The sequence below is a fragment of the Halichondria panicea genome, chromosome 12 (assembly GCF_963675165.1).
Source record: "Halichondria panicea chromosome 12, odHalPani1.1, whole genome shotgun sequence".
Classification (NCBI taxonomy): Eukaryota; Metazoa; Porifera; class Demospongiae; order Suberitida; family Halichondriidae; genus Halichondria; species Halichondria panicea.
Window position 1 is genome coordinate 595572 of NC_087388.1, and position 22118 is coordinate 617689.

Consider the following 22118-nt stretch of genomic DNA (forward strand, 5'->3'; position numbering starts at 1 on the left):
CATCTCAATTAATATAATTATATAACTGAGGGGGTTGAATCCAGAGCTGACCGTAACACTACCATTGGCATTACCAGGGGCCGTTAGCACAGGACAGTAGACTGCCATCCCTTCAATGCACTATTCGTAATTAAGCTAAGTATGTATACCACACCATGGCAACACTCACGCACGCACGGTTCATAATTATGGCACAAATTGGAACTGAAAGTGAAAGAATCTTCTAATTATTACACCAAAAATTATCGACAGTGCAATAATGATTAAAGCTATAATTATACACACACAAGTAAAATTAGTCTGTTTTGATCTTCGGTTTCTGTCTCGTTGCTCTGGCAACCTTCTCTGGGGACTTGAAGATATAGAACAGTTTTCCCACTAAAATCTCTTCCATTTGAAAGTCTTTGGTCTCCCGCACAAGGAAAATGTCGTGACATAATTTGATGAGGGGGTCAGGGTTTAATATCTCGTCAATGTAGAGGCGGGTGGGCAGGTCGGAGATGTAGGTACGAATGAAGCGACCAATCACAAGCACCACAGACAAGTATAGACCAATTATCCTGTGAAAAGAAAAAAATACGATTAATTTTCTGACGGAGTTACTGTGCATAAATGCAATAGACAAACGCACTTCAGCTAATTATTGTAGCACACGTTCTTGAGGGCGGCTAGTAATAGAGACCAACCACTTACCCTATAGAGGCTATGCCGCTGAAAATGGAGAGGGCAATCCTCTCGCTGTAGATGTACAAGTCCAGAGATGAGTTTGATAGTGAGGAGAAGTCATGCGCACACTTTAGCTCCCACCATTCGAACGGGCGCTCGTAACTGGTGTTGATCAGCTGTGCGTTGCTCTGTAGAGAGATTTGACACGAGACACTCCCACTGGGGGGCTTGAGGAAGTCTGCAGGGGGTGGGGGGAGCCATGGTTACCGTGTACGTACGTGTATGAACAGTCAACCACTACAGTGTACACATGCAGTGGAACACTATTCTACACACTGGAGGTCAACTAGAGCAGTATATATATTTCAGCTTCTTGCTTCTATTTTAAGCGAGGTGAGGTAAAAAAAAGGATTATTGTTATACTGAAACACTATAATATGCACATGCATATAAAAATGTATACACTATAGATTATCAATACTAAACAGATGCATGCAATACCGGGTAATTTTCGTGGGGTAAAATATTCGTTATTTTCGTGGGCAAGCTGACCTCCACGAAAAATTTCCCCATGAAAACGTGCATGCAATGAACTCAAACGAAATTTTTACTCACAAAAATCACCGTTTTCGAATTTTTACCCCACGAAACTTACCCGCTATACGGTACACTATAACAGCACATGCAGAGACTGTTAGACTCACCACTCAAGGTTGTGAAGTTGCTTGACCCCTTGTTAGCTGGAGCGTGAATGATGCTCGGGTACAATCCATTCAACTCTCTAATATAGAAAATTAACACACACACAAAATAATTATGATCACACAGACAACAATAATTTTGTATAAGTAGAACGAATGCTACAACAAAAATAATAATTCAGCAAGAAAATACTATTATTATAATTATTAATTAAGACCCAGCTATCATATTTACATGTACGTACACACTACTCACATGACTCCGTCATCACGGCAACTGCTCTCCATGTCTCCGAGGGCATCCAATAGACAGAGGATGGTAGCGTTATCAGTGGCCATTGTGAGTGGGCGGATATGAAACCCAGACACAGTCTCAGACGCTTGATCAGATAATGGTTGCCTGGGGACGAAAAAATCGTAAAAATGTGCTACGCATTTCCGGTATCAAAATCAGTGATCAATTTATAATACAGCTGTGGAACAGATTAATTACGTTATCTATTGAAATTGGAAATTGTTGTACATGTACGTAGTAAGATGACCTCTGTTTACACGTGCATTTAGTGTAATATTGCACTGGAGCAACATAATGCCCGAGGGGTCGTATAGCCACGGTTACCTGATGATTAATTGCCATAACAACTACGGCTCACCTGGTAATGGACCAATAGAACTCAAGTGGCACTGATACATTTGGATTGGTCAGAGTGTTGCGTAGGTCTCTAACGAGCATCTGTCTTGATGGTGGACTGATGGCCCATATGGTGGAGGAGACGCCAGGGAAAGAGACACGGCTGAAGTCACTCTGAAAGTACTCCTGGCCAAACACTGGGAACACCTGTAAAGGGGTACAGTGGTGGTGTGGGGGGTATGGTGCTGGTGTGGGGGGTATGGTGTGGGGGGTACGGTGTGGGGTTATGGTGGTGGTGTGGGGGGCAGAAGAGGTACGACACGAGTACCTCGATTTAGCAATTAGCCTCTGTAATAACGTTGAGCGTGGGCGGATAATCACAAAAATGGACATGCATCAGTAGCTTTTAGGAAGATTTATCACATGGCACATGGCACATGTACATGTACATGTACGTGTGTTTCTATTACTACAGCTGAACTATACATGTACTTACAGCTGTGTTATCGAACAAGGATCTGAATCTCAGGTACTCCGTGGTGTTGAAGACATTGACTGATTGCTGGGGGGCTGTCATATGAACCAAAGGCTGCAGATGAAGATATTAAGGGACTCAAGTACATTAATACAGGAGAAACTACATGTACGGACCTCCAATGTCTCCCCACACTTCACACACCCACCCACACACACCCCACACACCCACCTCATATCCAGACAGCGTTAGTCTGATACTGACTTCCGTTGGCTCATTTGATTGGCCATTGCTGGATATGACGCTCATAACGAGCAGAGGGCCCCAAATTAGTAGCACAAGAGCCGTCAATAGCAATCCTCCTAACAAGATCTTGGTGAACCACGACTGCTTCTCACCAAGGAAACGCGGGAAATCCTGTACATATGGAGGAAGGACTATTAACGAGAAATTTTAATATCCAATTCCAACTCGAAGAGGTAGTGACAATATTTCCCATGATTTCGTAAAAATCTGCCCAAACACAGCTTATTTCCTTCATCCTGTACCAGACCACACCCACCATACACCACCCCCTCACCAGCTCTCTCTCCCGCTGCACTTTAACGAGGAACAGCTGAGCGTAAATCTCCTGCACTTTGAGCCAGTTAATGAGTGATAGTGCAGTGTCAGTGAAGACCCAGTCCATCACCTGCCGTAGCTCGGGGAGCAGCGGGACCAATCGGTACACCAGGAATGCCAGCCCTGCATGAGGGAACAAGTGAGTGGGCGTGTGTATTCAGTATATACAGTGTACATGCATGTACAGTCAATGGTGTGTACATGCATGTACAGTCAATGGTGTGTACATGCACACGGCACGTAGTTAACACTAACAACATGGTTCGGATCCTAACGCTAAATGCATTGCATAAAACACCTCACAATTAATGCATGTATACCCATTATTTTACTAATCAACTTACAAGTGAAGATGTCGAAGGAGCTAGTGAGGAGGTTTCTGATGACACGGGCTGGGTAGCCAGACACTATTTGTAGGGAGGAGACGATAAAGTAACAGCACTTAAAGAAATAGATGCACTGAGCTGCAGCATTCTCCGTGAAGGGCCTGTGGTGTGTGTGTGTGTGTGTGTGTGGTGTGTGTGTGTGTGCGTGGGTGGTGTGTGGGATACCATACATCATATTATTGAGTGACAAATACTGATGAAATTAACAAGAGAGATGATTTTTTTAAAAAGTTGGACAACCAAAGTGGGTAGCTGTACGAGTACTGCTTGTACTCTGACCTTCTATTAACTGCATCTGATGGGAGCACAATGAACAACCAAATGTGCCAGGCCAGTAGTAGCACGACTTGGAGGACCAGCTTGGCCTTCACAGAGTGACGGAGGTAGATAGCTCTGTGGGAACACAAGGGAAGGGAGAGTCACATGCATCAGCGTGCACAGTTATGTCTCATTCCTAAGTTATAGCAATGCTAAACTGATGAAGATCCCACTTGTCATTAATTGGCAAACTAAAGCTAGCAACACGTTACATCATTTGTATCCTCAAGCAATTTATAGTTACGGGAACTATAGCTCATATAGTTCCTTGTTAAACACACTCAAGTGGGATCTAATTTCTTATGGATGCTAAATTTAGTAGCTACATAATTATAATGTGTACAGCTTGGCCTTGTAAATTGTTAATTCAATATCAATAAAGCACTTCGTATTTCACAAACTAGACTTAGTATAGTCACCTGTCTGCCAGCATGGAGAGGAACTGGAGTAGCAACATGATGACAAACGGGAGGGGGACGTAGTTGGTGCGTATAAAATCCGCTATTGCCACACTGTTGCTCGGGACAACGCCAACCTAAGGGGGGGGGTTAGGATGTCAAAGAGCTACATACACAACAGTGGCTATTAGTTGCCACTCACTCCAAAGGAGTTGACTCCGAAGACGATGGTGAGGAAACAAAGAAGGTCAAAGAAGAGCATCGAGGGGTAGTAATCCCTCGTTCCCTGTGAGATATCCGGATTAAACAGTCGCTTGAAAAACTTGACTGTACTGCGCCATAGCATCACACTGTGTGTGTGTAGGGGGGGTATTTGAAGTTGATATAATTATGTGACATCACTCACAAGATGCTGGATACTGCTGGACGTTTGGAGCTCCTCCAAAGGCCGTATTGCTGCAGAAAGAATCGTGCAGAGTGTTGTACATTAACTTATACAGTATATACAGCATTGAACAAACCATGTACACATAGCAGACTAAGTACACACACAGATACAGTGAAAAATGCTAAAAAGCTATACAAAAAGTGTTGCCAATTCGTTGGGCTTTAACAATTAATGCACGCGAAATGAACACACAATTTTACCCTAAACAAATTGACTCTCAACAAATTAAGCAGCAAGTACACAATGCACAAAGATACACAATGAACGTTTACCCTCAACAGACTACGATGGAAGAGTATAGAAATGAGCAGAAGAACGTCCCAAACAGCATTGGCCAGAAAGTTCTCTCGATGGAGGATGCCTATTATCCTTGGCGGGTAAAGCCCAGTGGAATTGTCGAATCGCTTGGTCCAAAACACGGTATCGAGATCATAGAACTGGAATCCATATTTCACAATCAGGATGAGCATTGTATAGAGAATGAGCGATATCCAGAATCGCTTCGTGGGCCACGGAATGGACAGAAGGCCCCAACTGAACAACAGGAAAGCGTACATCAACGACAAAATACTGCCATTGAGGATGATGTTCAAAATGAGAAGAAAAAAGACGAGGTAATCCGAATGACTCAGGAACATGTAGTAGAGTGCCGTTAACAAACGTCGCGGTCTAGTGGAGTATCTCCGAACTTGATCTTCGAAGTCATCCTCATACGATTCAATCATTTCCTGCTCTCTCTCGTTTGGTGCTAGTCTCAGCTCGGTAACAAACGTATCGCCACGGATATCAAACACAACCGACTTCGATGGTCCACCCGTAGCACCGTCGTCCTGTTTATCAACTTCCGTTGCCGGCTTTTTCTCTTTCTTTTCTTCCTCCTCCTCTCCAGAACGTACATGTACATGTATCTCAACCGGTACGTCCATTTTCTTACTTTCAGGGACAGGGGATGCCTCTGTACTACCGTATGTGTTTATCTCCTCGTGAGCCAATGGCTGTGCCTCGTCAGTGATGGGTGGAGTCTGGTCACGGTTGATCTCGGCAACCACAGAACGATAAATCACGCTGCTCTTCTCGAGAAAGTCTATAAAACCGTCCACAAGTTTCAGAAGGAAGCCTTTAACGAGGTCCCACGTTCGAACCAAATCGCTTGTTTCCATATCGCTAGCTTCGCTCGGTGAATCGGAGCGTTTAGCCTGAGGGTCCTCTGAAATGATGGAGACTGTGTCAGCCCCGCCCACTTGGCTCTCTGTATCGTCACTGCCAGCTGTCGGCTTCACCATCATCGATCGTAGCTCAAGCTCGTCAGGGACACGAACTAAAGGGGGGGAAGCAGTAAAAAATGAAAATGAAGCAGATACATGTACGTACCTCCGACATATAACACGTGGTCCACTACGTTCTGAGTTTCAGTCAGGTGAGCAGATCTGAGGGAACAAGAAATAAACTCATTAAATTAGAACAACCTCCGGTATAATTATTGCAAGATTCTACCTTTCTTTGAGCTCCTGTTGTTCTCTTTCACTTAATTCTTTACTCACATTTCTCTGTTCCTTGATCTTGGCATCGAAGACATCTCTGAAGCTATTAACAAGAAGCAAAACTTATCAACCAGACATTGGTATGAAGGTGCGTACTCACAACAGCTGCACCAACATGTTCGTTCCCATCCAAATTTTGGATCATTTGAACACATTACTTAAACATTTAAACAAATCATTTGAACACATCATTTGAAAGCTCTCTTTCTAAGTGTTCAGAAAATCATAAAATTGTTGACATTGGATCAACGATACTAAAGTTATGGCTGCTGAAAGATGTTTAACTACACTGTACATGTACCCACTGTCCCGGTGCAATCAATGGTTCGGGGACTCTTTCACAGCTGCCATAACTTGAATTCTATTGATCCAATTTCAACGATTTTAGGATTTTCTGAAAGCTTAGAAAGATACCTTTCAAATGGTGTCATCAAACTTCATATTTGAGAGATAAAAGTATTTGCCAATTTGGCGATACCATGAATAATAGCCCATGGTCTGAGGCCGAAAAATGACAAATTATGTCCCCGACCAAATTTTGGATTGAAACACATCATTTGAAAAGTATCTTTCTAAGCTTTCAGAAAATCATAAAAATTTTGATATTGGATCAACGGAATTCAAGTTAATGGCTACTGAAAAACGTACATGTATATACCACTGTCCCCCGTGCATGTAATCAATGGTTCAGGGACTCTTTCGGCTGCCATAACTTGAATTTCGTGAATCTTACATTTACCTCCATTTAGGACGCGATATTTAATAATTATCAACGCAGCTGTCGCTACTTTTAGAGTTGCCTAAACATACACGAGTTACTTACAATGTTGCGTTGCCTTCTTTTCTCTCGAGTTCTGTCTTCACTTGCTCACTGAATTGTGAGTCAAAGACGATGATCTGTATCGTCATGACAATGAAGTTAAGAGCATCCACCCAGAGTCCCACACTGGAGGAGCCAGTCGGACAGTCGAGATAGGCGGAGCCTGTGTGTGGGGTGGAGTGGGCGGGTGTAGTGGAATGTGGGGTTGAGAGAATTTTTAAAAATCCCCTCCCTCAATCACCAAGCAAAAATAGAAATTACTCCATGGGCATTGAACCATTTGTTCACATGTACATACACTGTACATGCATGCATGCACATGAACAGTATGATGTCATCATATAGTATAGCAGGTGTGTGTGTTGGTTGACGTACCATAGTACTGACTCTTACTGCATACAGCATTGAAGAGCAGCAGGACAACACAGTAGTCGTTCTTACCCGCTCCCAACACAGCACAATCAAGGATCTAGGCAACCAAACATACCAACATTCACAAATACATGTACATACCGGGGGGTACTACAAATATACACGCTACAGTATTAGACACAAGATCAGAAGAGGAAATTAAAGGAAGTTTTTAAAAATTAACAAAATTCCACGAAAAATATACTTCAAATAATTATGTATCGCACTATAATTATAGTAGTTTGTAACTCATGTCATCTTACACATTGCTAAATTGGGGTTGGTATGCATAATCTTGCAAGCGTGTATACGTACACTAGCTTCACGCTATAATTATAGAGGTCATGTGACGTACCTGCAGACTGACTCTGAGCAGGAGGATGGCCCACGTCACCAGCCGAAGGAACGCCCAACTATGACACAGAGTGAAGTCATGTGACAGTACAAATCACAGTGCGCTAGTTATTTTATACACTGATTTAATTAAGCACACTAAGATTATTGTAGCACCATTAATGGCTACTAAACGCATCTTTTAGTTTGAAATTAGACGTTCCTAACTCAAGTTATGGACCATTAAAGTTGACTCCGAAAACAGGCCATATACATACACATGTAGCTGTACATACAAATGTCATGTGTCTCTCAGAGACCCACCTCCTGCGCCTGTTTCTCTGTCTATCCCGGAGCATGTCTTGACCGCGATAGAGAAAGAAGAGTCCCAGTAGAAGATAGAGAAGGCCAAACAGACTCACTCTAGTGGCAGCCGTCAGGAACATGAGGAACAGTGAGAACCAGAACGAGTACTGGAACACCAACACCTGCAGGGGCGGAGTTAGGGGGAGGGGCTAGAGCAAGTCTAATCATAATAGTTACAGGATTAATTTTAAATTACTGCTCTTTTTTCCTCCCCAATATCTATAAAATGTGCTACTGTACATTTCTATGAAGTACATGTGCTGCAAGGCTTACCTTGATGTAATCTACCCAATAGTTGAGCTTATAGAAGTTGACGATAACTCCGTTGACCTGCTCAGGTGATCCCTGTTCCACGGGGTTACGGGTGAAGTAGCGCAGCTGGAGGGCGGCCAATAAGAACACTAGAAAATCAGCTGAGGGGGGGGTGAGGTGTATGTATTGACGTACTGGTTACCATGACTATAGTTACCGTAAAGGAGTGAACGGTCCAGTATTTGTACTCTGTCTCCGGACAGGAACAGCCATTTCTTAAGAGGTGTGTACATCCCCTCCACGTTGAAGGAGCTCCATGGATACACTAGAGACAAACGGAACATCATCTTTAATTTATTAAACTTTACTTTCAAAATTACAGAAGTGATATGTACAACTGCTCGTCTATATGCATGACTGTATCAACGAAACAGGTTTTGAGTGGCCATAACTCGAGTTTTGTTGATCCGATTTCAATAATTTTCTGAAAGCTTAGAGTGAGCTATTTCAAATGGCATGATCAACTCACAAATTTTGAACGGACCCAAATTTGGCATTCCCCCCACCTATAGCCCACGCTTTTTTGTCAAAAGTGGCCTCAAAAATGACCTTTGATTTTAATACATCATCTGCTCTTTGTAAGCTTTCATAAAATCATAAAATCATTGAATTTGGACCATTTTTAGGAACGTTATGGGTGTTAAAATATCAGTAAAACGACCCCCCCCCACACACACCCACACACCCACACCCACACACACACACACACCTGTACTGTTGGCGTGAGTGTGAGTGTAGCAAATGCCAGCTGGTGCTCCGAGCAGAAAGAAGTACTGCACTAACAGCAGGACACCATGCAGGAACAAGTAGAGCAGCCACACGGGAGGCAGTATGGGGCGGGGCAGGACGAGGAGGATGCCTAGCAACACTGCGTACACCACCCCGTACACATCGATACGAACTGCCACTGTGATGGAGAGCATGGCCCAGCACACCTGCAAGGTCACATGATAATCACATGATCACATAGGAGTTTTTGTACAACCCTTTTCATGTATAATTATTAATTTGCATAATTACGGATAAATAGAAAAAAATATGGAAAACTAACCTCCACTCCGTACATCTCAAAGGAATGGTTGATGAGGTACTTCAGAGAGCTGAGAATTGATCGATCAGCTTGTCTCTTGGTAACCCCTAGAAACAGAGAGCCTCGTTCGTACGGCTCCACTTTAATCCCTTGAGAACGGTAATAGTTGGTCTGAGGGACAAAACAAATACAGAGATCGAAGATCAAACTTGAATTAAAATGAGATCACTAGAACTCGACACTAGCATATTGTAGCACTACCAAACAGCTACTAAATGCATTTTTTAGTTTTGAAATCGAAAGTTCCTTCACAAGTTATGGACCATTAAAGTTAGATTTGATTTTTTTCAGAAAATGGACAATTTGGGTCCGAAAGTAATCGCTGATTAATTAAGCAGGGTGTACAAAGATGCAACCAGGGTCCTCTCCTAGTAATGGTTGGCACATATACGACAAGGGGGGTGGTCCCTCCCGCTGCAATGCAACACTAGCGCTCACCTGATAGCGTCGTGCAGAGAACCAGAGCGTCATGAATAGTGACGCTATTATTGGCAGCTGTAGTATAAAGCAATCGTTACCATGGTGATAGTCCACAATAACACACGGGCATAAAGAGATATTACATTTCTAGTTACTAAAAGTGTGAAAACAGTTCTAGCGATACGTACAGCAAAGTAATATTATTGTTGCTATATTGCTAAAATAACGTATGTTAGTTACAACCGCAAAATTGTACAAAGAGATAACGTACGGTAGCTATGGCACTGAAGTTGTGTGTATACTTACGGCGATGTAGTCAGCAAAGTTGGCTGCCTTGTGAAGGCCAATCCAAGCCGCGTCACTCGTGACGGGTGAGTAGGTGTGGTTAAACTCCAGTCCACGGTCTGAGGTCTGGTAAAAAAATTATATGAAAATATGAAATTCATACGTACAATAAAGATTCTTTCAGTGCAAATCAATCAATAGATGTTAAAATGACTTACGACAATTTCTGCATCACAAGCGTTTTCTTCATAGACAAAGTTCAGATAGCTGACTTTAATGAGTGGAGTTTGGTAGACCATCTTTGATATACTCACAGCTCCAAGAAACAAAGTCAGTATAGGATAGCTGAGGAAATTCAGCACTGGCATTGGTAGCACTAGAAGCAGGAACAACAGGAGGAACCAGTAAATAACACTGACTTGAGTTATACTGACGGCAAATACGGTTAAGCCAACCACTTTGTGCAAATGAAGCTCAAGGAATCGCCAGAATAGGTTCAATAGTTCAACGAGCAGCTGTCTTGTCTTGCGGAAGCCGTAGAGCATGAACCGATAACAAGATTGCAGTTTGGTTTGATGTGTGCTGCTACTGACAAGGGACTCGGTGGTGGACTGACGTTGCACAGAGCGACGCATTGACTTCTCCCCCGTTGCCGTGGAGAGCACTATCAGGTCTTCCATGGCTGTGTGTGTGTGTGGGCGTATATTGAAGCCATACAAACAAACAGCTGGGGCACTATTCTACGTACAGCGTACGTACAAAATTAGTGAGTCACTTTTCTAGCCATTATTGTTAAATTGGTAGAAAATAGAATTAATTGTGTACGTCCCAGTGAAGGGATTACAGCATACGGTGCTCTGTCCTCTTGTCGTCGTTTCCTTCCTCCTCATCCGCCCCCTCATCCTTCAACCTCTGTACAGCATTCCGCACAAACCGTGGGAATAGGGACACTAAATCGACAGCTGTTGCTTCCTCCTCCAGGCGGGCGGCCAACGGGGACTTGGGTGTGAAGTACCTCAGTTGCATGGCCAGTACGGCAATGAAGACAGCTGGTGGTATGAGCGAGACGATCAGCGATGCAAAGTCATTGTCGAACTTTATCAGACCAATGGTGTTGAATCTGCAGGGGGGGGGGGGGGGTGATTTTGAATCATCATCATAATTATGTTTATAGCTACTATACTAATAGTCAGAATGAGAGATTACAGAAAAAAACTATATTTTTAGGTTCTCCAGCCAGTAATTGAAGGAACACACCAGGGTATTACACAAGGTACGTCCTGAAGTTGATTGTACATGTGTCTACTTGCAGGAGAGTGTAATTATGTATGCTTGCTCATTATTGTTACAATATTGTAGCACTACCAAACAGCTACTAAATATAATTTTTAGCTTTGAAATCGGATGTTCCTAAAATACAAATTACATGTGTAGACCCTCGAAGTCAGCTATACAACTAATAATATGATATATCGTATAGAGGGTAATTTTCGTGGGGCAAAATATTCGTGGTTTTCGTGATTGAAGGTCTGACTACGAATATTTTACCCACGAATGAAGCGACTTTGCCTACATTTACCTGCAGTGCAAGCAGCAACCACGAAAATATTATCCACGAAATGACTAAATACTGCTCAACCACGAATATTTTGTCCCCCGAAAATTACCTGCCATACGGTATATACATAATACCAAGGGTGTTGTTCATGCACTCCTGATAATACTAAAAGGCTACTACACAAGCCCCTCCCTCCTCTCTCCCCCCGACCACAAGCCCCTCCCTCCTCTCTCCCCCGGACATACAGGTCTTGTCCGCTGATGTTACGAGATGGGAGAGACGACGAGTTGTATAAGCTCTCCCATCCGTCGCTAACCACATCAAACTGGTAAGTGTAGATCAGGACCAGGTCGACAGCTGCGTAGAGTATGAGTAGCCACCAGACTATGAAGCTGAAATAGAACCAGAACTTCTCCGTCACCTAGGAGAGATTAAGTAGAAGGATAATTAAGAAGCTAATTATAGCGTGTGAATAAAACCTAATCACAGAATGGACACTTCAACTGTTTACTAAAACTTATTGATGAGAATCCATGATGATTATAACTGGGTATAAGCATCTTTAAACGGCCATAACTCAGTTGGTCCAATCACATTAATTAAAAAAGCTTAGGTTTTGACAAAATATCGTGGGCTTTTTCCGAAAATGAGAAATTATAACCAGTTCCAAAGTTGAGATTTGAGCATACATACCATCTGAAAGAGCTCCTTCTAAGCTTTCAGAAAATCATAAAATGGGTCATCAGAACTCAAGCCAACTCTAAAACCTAAGGTCGCGATCCTACACTATGATTCTACAATAATTATATCAGGAATTATTGCCTGCTACTATACCCACTGTCTAGTGGTGGTCACCATGGAAACATCGTACCCACCTGATAGGTGATCATAAACAGGAACAGGAAGCCAAGGTACACTGTTTTAAGGAGAGTGGGCGGCCCGGCAAGAGTGACCAATAGGAACGCTGCGAGCACCGCCAGGATCCAGTATGTTGCTAGGATACGGAACAAGCTCTGGTAGACTTTGGAACGAGCCGCGGCCGTTTCCACGTCTTCCTCGCTCGGGGACTCTCGGCCTGGGATTAAAGGTCAAATTAGGTCATGTGACTAAGTTTTGGTGCCATTTGTATAAACAGCTCTTCATGTATTGTACCTGCTTGTACATGCAACTCAATGAGGGGGACCTCACCGTCTGCGCCGTTGAGGGAATGGCCTTGGGCGGAGCCTCGTCCATCACGGAACTTCTCCTTGACAATGACCATAAACTCATGAAACGAGGTGAAGAAGACAATCGTGAATAGAGTCTGTGTGTGTGTGTGTGTGTGTGTGTGTGTGTGTGTGTGTGTGTGTGTGTGTGTGTGTGTGTGTGTGTGGGGGGGGGGGATACATACATGTAGATACCTAGATATCGTGTGCCAGCTACCAAATAATAATACAATTATCATCAAATGAGGCATTTCCAGGACCTACTGTACCTTTGCTTATACTTTAGAAACTACAATTATAATACCTGTATAGCTGTACACACCCACACCCCACACCACTACCCCCACACACACACCCACACACACACACACACACATACAATTATATAGTACCTGTATAGCTCTTATGGGGACGTCTATAACATGGTACGAAGTAGAGGACTGTGACAGCTGTACACACCCACACCCCACACCACCACCCCCACACACACCCACACACACCCACACACACGCACCTTCACCACCCTCCTCACACACACACACACATGTACCTTCACCAGCAGCACCCAAGTCCTACAGCCGAAGTCAGTATCTCGTGGGCATTCCTCCCCCAGTTCAAGATCCCTGTTCAGCTCCCCCTTCGTCAGATCCAGGCTATACACGTACTGTATATGGATGAGAACCAGAGCGTAGAGGACAAGGACAGGTGACGTGTAGAATAGGGAGTCACGAGGGTTAATCTTTGGGATGAGCCAAATGCCGCACGTCCACAGAAGAAGTACAAGCGCTGGCCAGGATGGGTAAAGGACACTCCACGCCTAAGTATGAAATGGAGTAGACAGAGATTTAGTACCAAAAATGTATGCCCACTAGCAAGAGTAGATAGAGTATTCTTATCTTGCCACTAGTAATAAGACGAAATTTTAAATATCGTATAGATTCTAATCAAGACGACACTCTAATTATGCGCCATTTGAAAATTTCGTTTGTAATTATAGCACCACAATTATAATATGATAATTACGTATAAAATTATAGTCTCGCTTTTTAGTATCGCCTTATTTGGAATCTATATTACATGTATGGTAGTGCCTGTGAGGAACATAACAATACTATGAGACTTACCATCATAGCGACGATGGAGAGCACGAAGCTGATTCGTAGATAAAGTGACCACATGAGTACCTCAAAGTGGACAGTCTGTCTCCACAATCCCTCCCAGGTGATCTTACGACGTCGTCCCTTCTTTCGTGGGGGATCCCCCTCTGGTGGGACAGTGGAGGGGTCAAGCTGTGGGGGGTACAATGTGTACAGGGGGGCTAGTATAATGTGTGGGGTACACGGTGTACAGGGGGGCTAGTATAATGTGTGGGGGGTACAATGTGTACAGGGGGGTCAGGCTGTGGGGGGTACAGAATGTACAGGGGGGCTAGTACAAGATATCATGCAGCTTTGGGTTCTTTACATGTATAAGCACCTTGACTGGGAGAGTGTATTCAGTACACACACACCACCTCACCTGTGCTGTGTCCTCAGAGGTAGCTTCTCTAGTAGCACCATAGCTGCTCCACACACCCTGCAAAGATCACCCTGGCTATAATCATGAAGCCAACACCGACCACACACTTTTATGAAGCACATGGTTTCAAGTATAAGCCTGGTTCATAAAAATAAAAAGCCCTGAGGCACTACTTATTGCATGATACCTTTCTCTTGAGTGGTCCTTGTTTAGAGAGGCAATGGATCTGATTGGACGGAGTCTGGTCATGCACGGGCAGGCAATAGACACCGTACATTCGCCATAGCAACGTCTGCAGGTAATGGTACACATACAGTCTATGATGACAATAGAGTACATGTACACTAGTACTGAGTCTATACTAGCCAAACAACCATGGCTGTATTATAGAGGATGGCCTGCTAACACAGGTCCAAACACATGCTATGGAGACTTTGGGGCCCATTAACCTGGCTGTATTATAGAGGGTGGCCTGCTAACACAGGTCCAAACACAATGGAGAGACTTTGGGGCCCATTAACCTGGCTGTATTATAGAGGGTGGCCTGCTAACACAGGTCCAAACACATGCTATGGAGACTTTGGGGCCCATTAACCTGGCTGTATTATAGAGGGTGGCCTGCTAACACAGGTCCAAACACAATGGAGAGACTTTGGGGCCCATTAACCTGGCTGTATTATAGAGGGTGGCCTGCTAACACAGGTCCAAACACAATGGAGAGACTTTGGGGCCCATTAACCTGGCTGTATTATAGAGGGTGGCCTGCTAACACAGGTCCTAACACAATGGAGAGACTTTGGGGCCCATTAACCTGGCTGTATTATAGAGGGTGGCCTGCTAACACAGGTCCAAACACAATGGAGAGACTTTGGGGCCCATTAACCTGGCTGTATTATAGAGGGTGGCCTGCTAACACAGGTCCTAACACAATGGAGAGACTTTGGGGCCCATTAACCTGGCTACACACACAATTAATCATCATACAGTTTTAACAAATCTCTGCTGTGTAAAAACAACATTAGACAGGGTAACTTATGTAACATATGAGGGTCAATAATTTAGAGAGCTTGTTTACTCAAACAGCCTGAGGGTAAATGCACAAGGGTCTGTCGCTGGGTATGAATAACAGCCCGACACAGTAAACAAGGATCCCCAGGGTAACTGGCCGACTCACTCAACCATGAAATTCTCACGTATACTGAGAAATATTATTATTAATTATTCTATATAACACGATTCACATTCAATGGCAATCAGATTATCGCCATCGATACCTAGAACTACAGAGTGTAATATATTCAATTGATTCACGGCTAAGAGATGAGCAAATGAAAAATAGGCTAAAAATAGATCATGCCTCAGGCAGTCCCTGAAAATGTCAGGCGCTTGTTATCCAGTCGGTTGTTGACTCATTCCAGGTACGGAAGTTTATTGCCTCCAATACAAAAATTCACGATCAACTTGGTAATATTCACGAACGAATACATTAACATAATTATTCATCAACATAATTATTGTTCAGAGAACTCGGCAATTGCATTCACAGCTTCTAATTTCAAAGAATTCTAAATCACTGGGAAAATATCTTATAAAGCACCGGAAACTTTTAGATCCTCTTAAGAAAAACTACCTCAATGAATTTTCGTACATTTGCAATTGGGAGACCGGAAAAAGTGGTTAAATAGATCAAGCAGCACTAACAGGAGAAGTGACAGTGTCGTTAGTCAGAGAATATACATGTACGTTTTATAGTAATTATTCTAAAGCTTGTATAATCGTTGCTATGAATATAATGACCACTGAGGGACGGTACAGGAACAGTCCTTGTCATGGTGATCCTGGGGACAGCTGCAGGTACTTACTGTATGACACAAACAATTAACAAATTGACAGTGTCTCAAGTTACGTAAGTGTACGAAAAAAGTCCATCTCATCGTCCCCAATAAGACCCGAAGAATAGTCCCCCAAAACCGTCGCTGCACGTACACTGTCATGGGATGAGGCTCTTGTAGGAATGGACAGGCCCCTAGGGTATATAAGGATAGACACAGCAGTAGTAGGTTAAAGCAAACCGATTAACTGCGAAATCAAGAAAGAAAGAGAGAAATTAAAACAACTCTTCAAGACTGTTGAACAATCCCAAACAAGATGATGACCAAGCTTCACTTGATAATCGCCAAGGTCCTACTACTCAGTGTAGTCCTGGCAACCAGTACACTCTCTGCTCCCGTCAACAGCACTCCTGAACCAACAACCAGCCAAGCCCTCGAGGAAACAACACCCTCTGCAGTTAGCTCCACTCCTGAAGCCCCAGCGACTAATGCCATTGAGGAAACGCAAGAACCCTCACTGTCAGAGCAAGCTGAGGACTTGAGGAAGAATGCTCTAAGCACAGGGAACTCCGCATATCTTCTCTACGATTATGTAGTGAGTTGAAGTAATAACTAATACTAAATAATTTATAGTGAATTGTATACAATTTCTGTAAAACTGCCTTCTGTGGTGAACTGCATATAATAATAGCTGTATACTGAGAATTATGATGATAATGACTGTCTACACAGTTGAAGAATTTCCTTGACAACGAGATACCAGCCCCGGCCGAGTCGTGCTTCAGTGAGGAGAGAGGGGCAGGAGAACTGGATGGACATGTTCATCCTGACGTGGACGTGAGTGGCTAGAACAAATTAAAAATATCCTACTACCCTTATAAGCATAATTATATCAAGCTACATTACCCCCCCCCCTTTTCCCCGTGCAGTATCTACAGCGTCTAGTTGATGACCACACCAGTCTAAGCAACTACACTGCGTATCTACAAGCTGTGGAGACACAGTACAACGAGACTCTGAATAAGAAGCCAGTCTGTGGGTTTTGTGTGCGATTCTTAGACCTGAAGGCTTCTGCAAAAAAAGTGATGATATCTCTAGAAAAAGTGGTAAGTAACTCACGTACAAGATGGATTGGATCTTTGAATTACTACATTATATTATAATATTATTGTTGTACGAATTACACTATACCTGGTCTGTACATGTATACGTATCTATAACTTGATAATTAAGATGTACTTACAATATATACACACCTACTTTTGATCGACCATAACTCAAGTTCTGTTGGTACAATCTCAATATTTTTGTGATTTTCTGAAAGCTTAGAGTAAGCTCTTTCAAATGGTATGTTCAGCTCACAATTTTCAAACAGACCCAAATTTGGCATTTTCCCCCACGCTTTTTGTCGAAAATGGCCCTAAAAATGACCTTTGATTTTAATACGCCATTTGAAAGAACTCAATTCTAGCTTTCATAAAATCATAAAATTATTGCCATTGGACTATCGTACGGCAAGTTATGGCCTCTCAAAGATGCTACCATTCGACAAAGATACAATGTAATTGTATTCAGCTGACTAAAGAGTAACTATAGATACAAAAATTGTACTGTACTCTATTGTAACAATCACACACACAGATCAACACGGTTGACCCGGCTCTAGCAAGCACACTGACATCAGACCCCCCACAGTATCCCCCCTACGACGACCCTTGCTACGGGCTATGCTTTGAGCAACAAGCGAGGGTCTACCTCCGTTACCAAGGCTTTGCAGCTGTGTACATTGTCAACGATGTGAATGGTCTGGTACAGCAAAAGCTCAAGTCCTAAAAACAAAACTACTGAGCTACTGACAAGCCATTGGACAATACCAATCTATAACATGTAGATAACAGCTAGACTATTATAATAGAAGAGAGATTATATGTACATAATTTAATGTATGATTATGATTTATGCTGTGATTTTTTAATGAAGAAAATGTCAAATGACCATCCTTTATAATTCTATATTGAAACATAGACACTATAATTATCTGTATATGTAACACACCAAAACTTGACCACCGTAAAAATACAACTTTGGGTTGTTTAACGCTGTAACGTATGTCACAGTAAGTAACACTTCAGCATTTTCATATAATTATAATATGCTGCTAGAACTTACTGGAGTGAAGAGCCAGAGCCTGAACTCAGTGGAGAGGATCATGAGGAGACACAGGATGAAGGCGGGGCTTAGGAAACGGGTGTAGTGGACTTGAGGGTGGAGGGCTAACTCGTACGGCGCTTGGCAGTCAGTCAGGATCACTGGAGTCAGACCAAATAATCTGCGGAAATGAGAATAATTAAAATAATTATTTCCCCATTCCCCACGCTATAGAATTATGATTCAATAAATAAGCGGAACACTCTCCATAATTATATACAGGAGTGCCTTCATGTACTCTTGTTATACGTCCCAAAAGTGTATGACCTCATGCAGTTACAAGCACACGCAGTCTCAATTGCAAAACAATCTACTGTCAAAGTACAACAATCAATAATCATAATGACTGCAGATTCTGAAAGTACAAAGCATAATTATCCTAAACAGTATACTGTATATGATGTACACATACACGTATTTCCTCACCGAGCTACAAGACTGAGTGACGAGTTCAAAGGTTCAAATTTGATCAGCTCTTGTCCGGACTGAAACTGGTAGAGGTAGAGAACGACGAGATGAAGAGCAGCGTACAACATGACAACAACCTTTAGACATCGGACTACCATCTTCAATTTAAGGTGGAGGCTCCAAAGAACGAGTATGACCAGAAACACGATATAATAAGAGTAGGCACTAATGGAGGGTACAGCCACACCTGTCGTAAAGACACATAACATAATTCAAGGTACATGTATGGCAGTCAATAAAAGCCCTTGATTCTATTGTTGGCTGAGAACAAGTGGCATATTCTACACACAATCAAACTTATTACAAGGATATGTACATGTACAATGGTAATATATACAAGCATCTATTACACAGTAAGTATTAGGCCTTTGTGTAGCGTCTTTCATGTAGCTACATGATGAGCAAAACAGTTAATATTGCATACCCATCAAATGGTTCGTTTTTGCAGTTACAAGTGGCTGGGGATAGTGAACTACACAACATAGCTGACCCACTTGTCTCACAGCAATTGAGAAAATTAATATATCCTTAGTTCATGGTCTGTTTGTTAAATTGGTCGTTTTTACCGTACCCCTCCCAGAACTTTGATCTGAGCATGTCATGTGATAGGTCTGCATACCTGAGAGCATGAGGAGGACAAAGACAAGCAGGTCGAGCAGGTAATTGGCCGCTCTAGGCAGCTGATAGTAGCACTGGACCGTGGCAGGGAAGGGAGGGTCTTTGATGGTGAGTACGCTACCCATCTCCTTGGTGCCAGCTGCAGGAAGTACAAGAGCATGTGAAAATGAACATTAAGAAACCACACAAATAGGTACAATGAATTTAAGTACGCTATCAGAAGCAATTGCTCCTGACACTACCCATCTCCTTGGTGACTGCTGTAGAGAGTACAGGAGCGCGCGCACGCGTGTGTGTGTGTGTGTGTGTGTGTGTGTGTGTTGTGTGTAGTTATTGACTGGTTGAATAGTTTATGGCTTATAACCAACCAATCCCAAGGGCATTAAAAAATTAGATAAACAGGTACAAAGGACATTATTTTAGTAGCATAGTCCGCTACCCATCTCCTTGGTGACTGCTGTAGGTAGAACATTATTATAGTGTGTACAGAACATGTGTTACAAGGAATAATTGTTATAGTCAACTCGTTAGAAACCACTTAGTCAGTTACAAGAATTTAGAGAATCACTTAATTGTGCAAATTAAGTCAAATACAAGGAATTTACAAAACGGCTTAATGGACACACTGGCAAGAGAACGATGTACTTGCAGTCTACGCACGTACATGTATACTCAGCCCACAGGCCAATCAAATCTCAGAAGCAATCTAACACAGTATCCTTAACAACTTTCATATTGAAAAATGTTTTTGTTACAGTCTGTAATATACTACTATCAGATAACTGAGGTCACACACTTCTCACACTTCTCACTTGGTTTTGCTTCATTTTCCTCTAAGTCGTTTGTCTCCTCTGCTCCCTCACCAACTCCACCACTCACACCTTCACCACCGCCCACGCGTCCACTCCTACACAGCCTCACAGCGTACAGGTTCACACACAGAGTGACGAGAGAGCCGAGGAACACAATAACATCGGGTAGTAATAGTCGCACTACATGCTCAGGAGGTATGTTGAATCGTACGAAACCAATTTGTCTCCATGTGGACTCGGCCCCCGAACCTAATGAAGCGGAAAATTATATTTTGTTTGCTATCCACAGTTACAGCCATTATGTAATATACATTGTACAAGACCCCCACAGAGATAGGTACATGCACTGTGTACAAGAACCCCCACAGAGATAGGTACATGCACTGTGTGCAAGAACCCCCACAGAGATAGGTACATGCACTGTGTACAAGACCCCCACAGAGATAGGTACATGCACTGTGTACAAGACCCCCACAGAGATAGGTACATGCACTGTGTACAAGACCCCCACAGAGATAGGTACATGCACTGTGTACAAGAACCCCCACAGAGATAGGTACATGCACTGTGTACAAGAACCCCCACAGAGATAGGTACATGCACTGTGTACAAGAACCCCCACAGAGATAGGTACATGCACTGTGTACAAGAACCCCCACAGAGATAGGTACATGCACTGTGTGCAAGAACCCCCACAGAGATAGGTACAGATAGACAGTACTGTATTATGGCTACAGAGTTGACTCACAAAAGTATGCATTAGGGTCCTGTGGTGGCTCAGTTGCTATGGAGATCTGAAAGAGAGCTTGTCCCACTGAAGCCAGTCCAGAAAACAAGAGCACGACAATATAATACACAGCTGACGAGACTGCAAGGGAGGTGAACAGTTCATAGCTGCATGCATGGTTGCAGATTATAATTAGTATGACTCTGTAACTAGAGTCCTGATGGCCCAAAGTCAGATTTTCTGAATTTGGAACAGGTCAGTATTTTATCAGAAAATAAACTTTGGATTTTAATACATCATCTGAAAGGCCTCTCTATAAGCTTTTAGAAAATCATAAAATTAACGTTATTGGACCAACGGAACTAAAGTTATGGCCGCTCAAAGATGCTCTATATTAACGCTTACTACACATGTACATACATGTGATCACATTCCTATCAACTGCATGCATGTACATGTACATTGTAATTATGCACTCAAGCATCAGAATACGATATACATGCAGCGCAGGTAGTCTAGTCCGCTCTCCTACTATACTACGATTAACAACATATTGATCAACATACGTACATCGCTGTGACTTTAGCTGAGGTCCAGGCAGGTAAAGACACACAATGAGGAGCAGTAGGTACACCAGGGACAGCAAGTTGTAGCGGAAAATTACCGCTGTGGAAAAGTAAAGAATGTAATAATGATGGCGTCTCAACCACAGGGATGATATACGTAACGTACAGTGCAGTGGCATGGTGGCTACAGAATGCTTTCGATATGACCATATTAAATTAATAGATTATAATTATAGTACCTGATAACAAGACAATGGGGAAGAGTAGCCTTCTGAGTAATACATCCAGGCCCAGCACACATAGACCACCAGCAGAGACGGCCATAGTAGCTGACTTCTCAGATCAGGCTGGCCGGCTTCACACTATCGCTAGTTCTAGACTAGG

The 22118-nt window shown here is 42.9% G+C and overlaps 1 protein-coding gene across 2 annotated transcripts; it reads right to left on the bottom strand.

The window, feature by feature from the left end:
• Window positions 1–198: 198 nt before the first annotated feature.
• LOC135344843 (piezo-type mechanosensitive ion channel component 2-like) lies at window positions 199–22116 on the bottom strand. Of its 2 annotated transcripts, none has more exons than XM_064542129.1 (42): window positions 21974–22116; window positions 21739–21834; window positions 21190–21309; window positions 20442–20690; window positions 19631–19768; window positions 18970–19198; window positions 18505–18664; window positions 14691–14795; window positions 14504–14560; window positions 14110–14274; window positions 13536–13802; window positions 12969–13083; window positions 12656–12855; window positions 12026–12201; window positions 11074–11342; window positions 10441–10904; window positions 10244–10348; window positions 9956–10012; window positions 9479–9628; window positions 9137–9362; window positions 8585–8692; window positions 8389–8528; window positions 8074–8237; window positions 7772–7829; window positions 7381–7474; window positions 7009–7168; window positions 6139–6228; window positions 6016–6071; window positions 4917–5962; window positions 4603–4652; window positions 4399–4546; window positions 4218–4333; window positions 3760–3873; window positions 3439–3581; window positions 3054–3217; window positions 2705–2890; window positions 2495–2587; window positions 2021–2205; window positions 1624–1767; window positions 1371–1447; window positions 694–904; window positions 199–560 (listed from the first exon to the last, which is right to left on the bottom strand). In XM_064542129.1, the coding sequence occupies exons 1-42, from the start codon at window positions 22056–22058 to the stop codon at window positions 296–298; spliced, it is 7245 nt and encodes a 2414-aa protein (XP_064398199.1). In that variant the 5' UTR covers window positions 22059–22116; the 3' UTR covers window positions 199–295. The 2 variants fall into 2 exon arrangements, with proteins under 2 accessions (XP_064398199.1, XP_064398198.1); XM_064542128.1 differs by having other exon boundaries at window positions 12933–13083.
• Window positions 22117–22118: the final 2 nt, after the last annotated feature.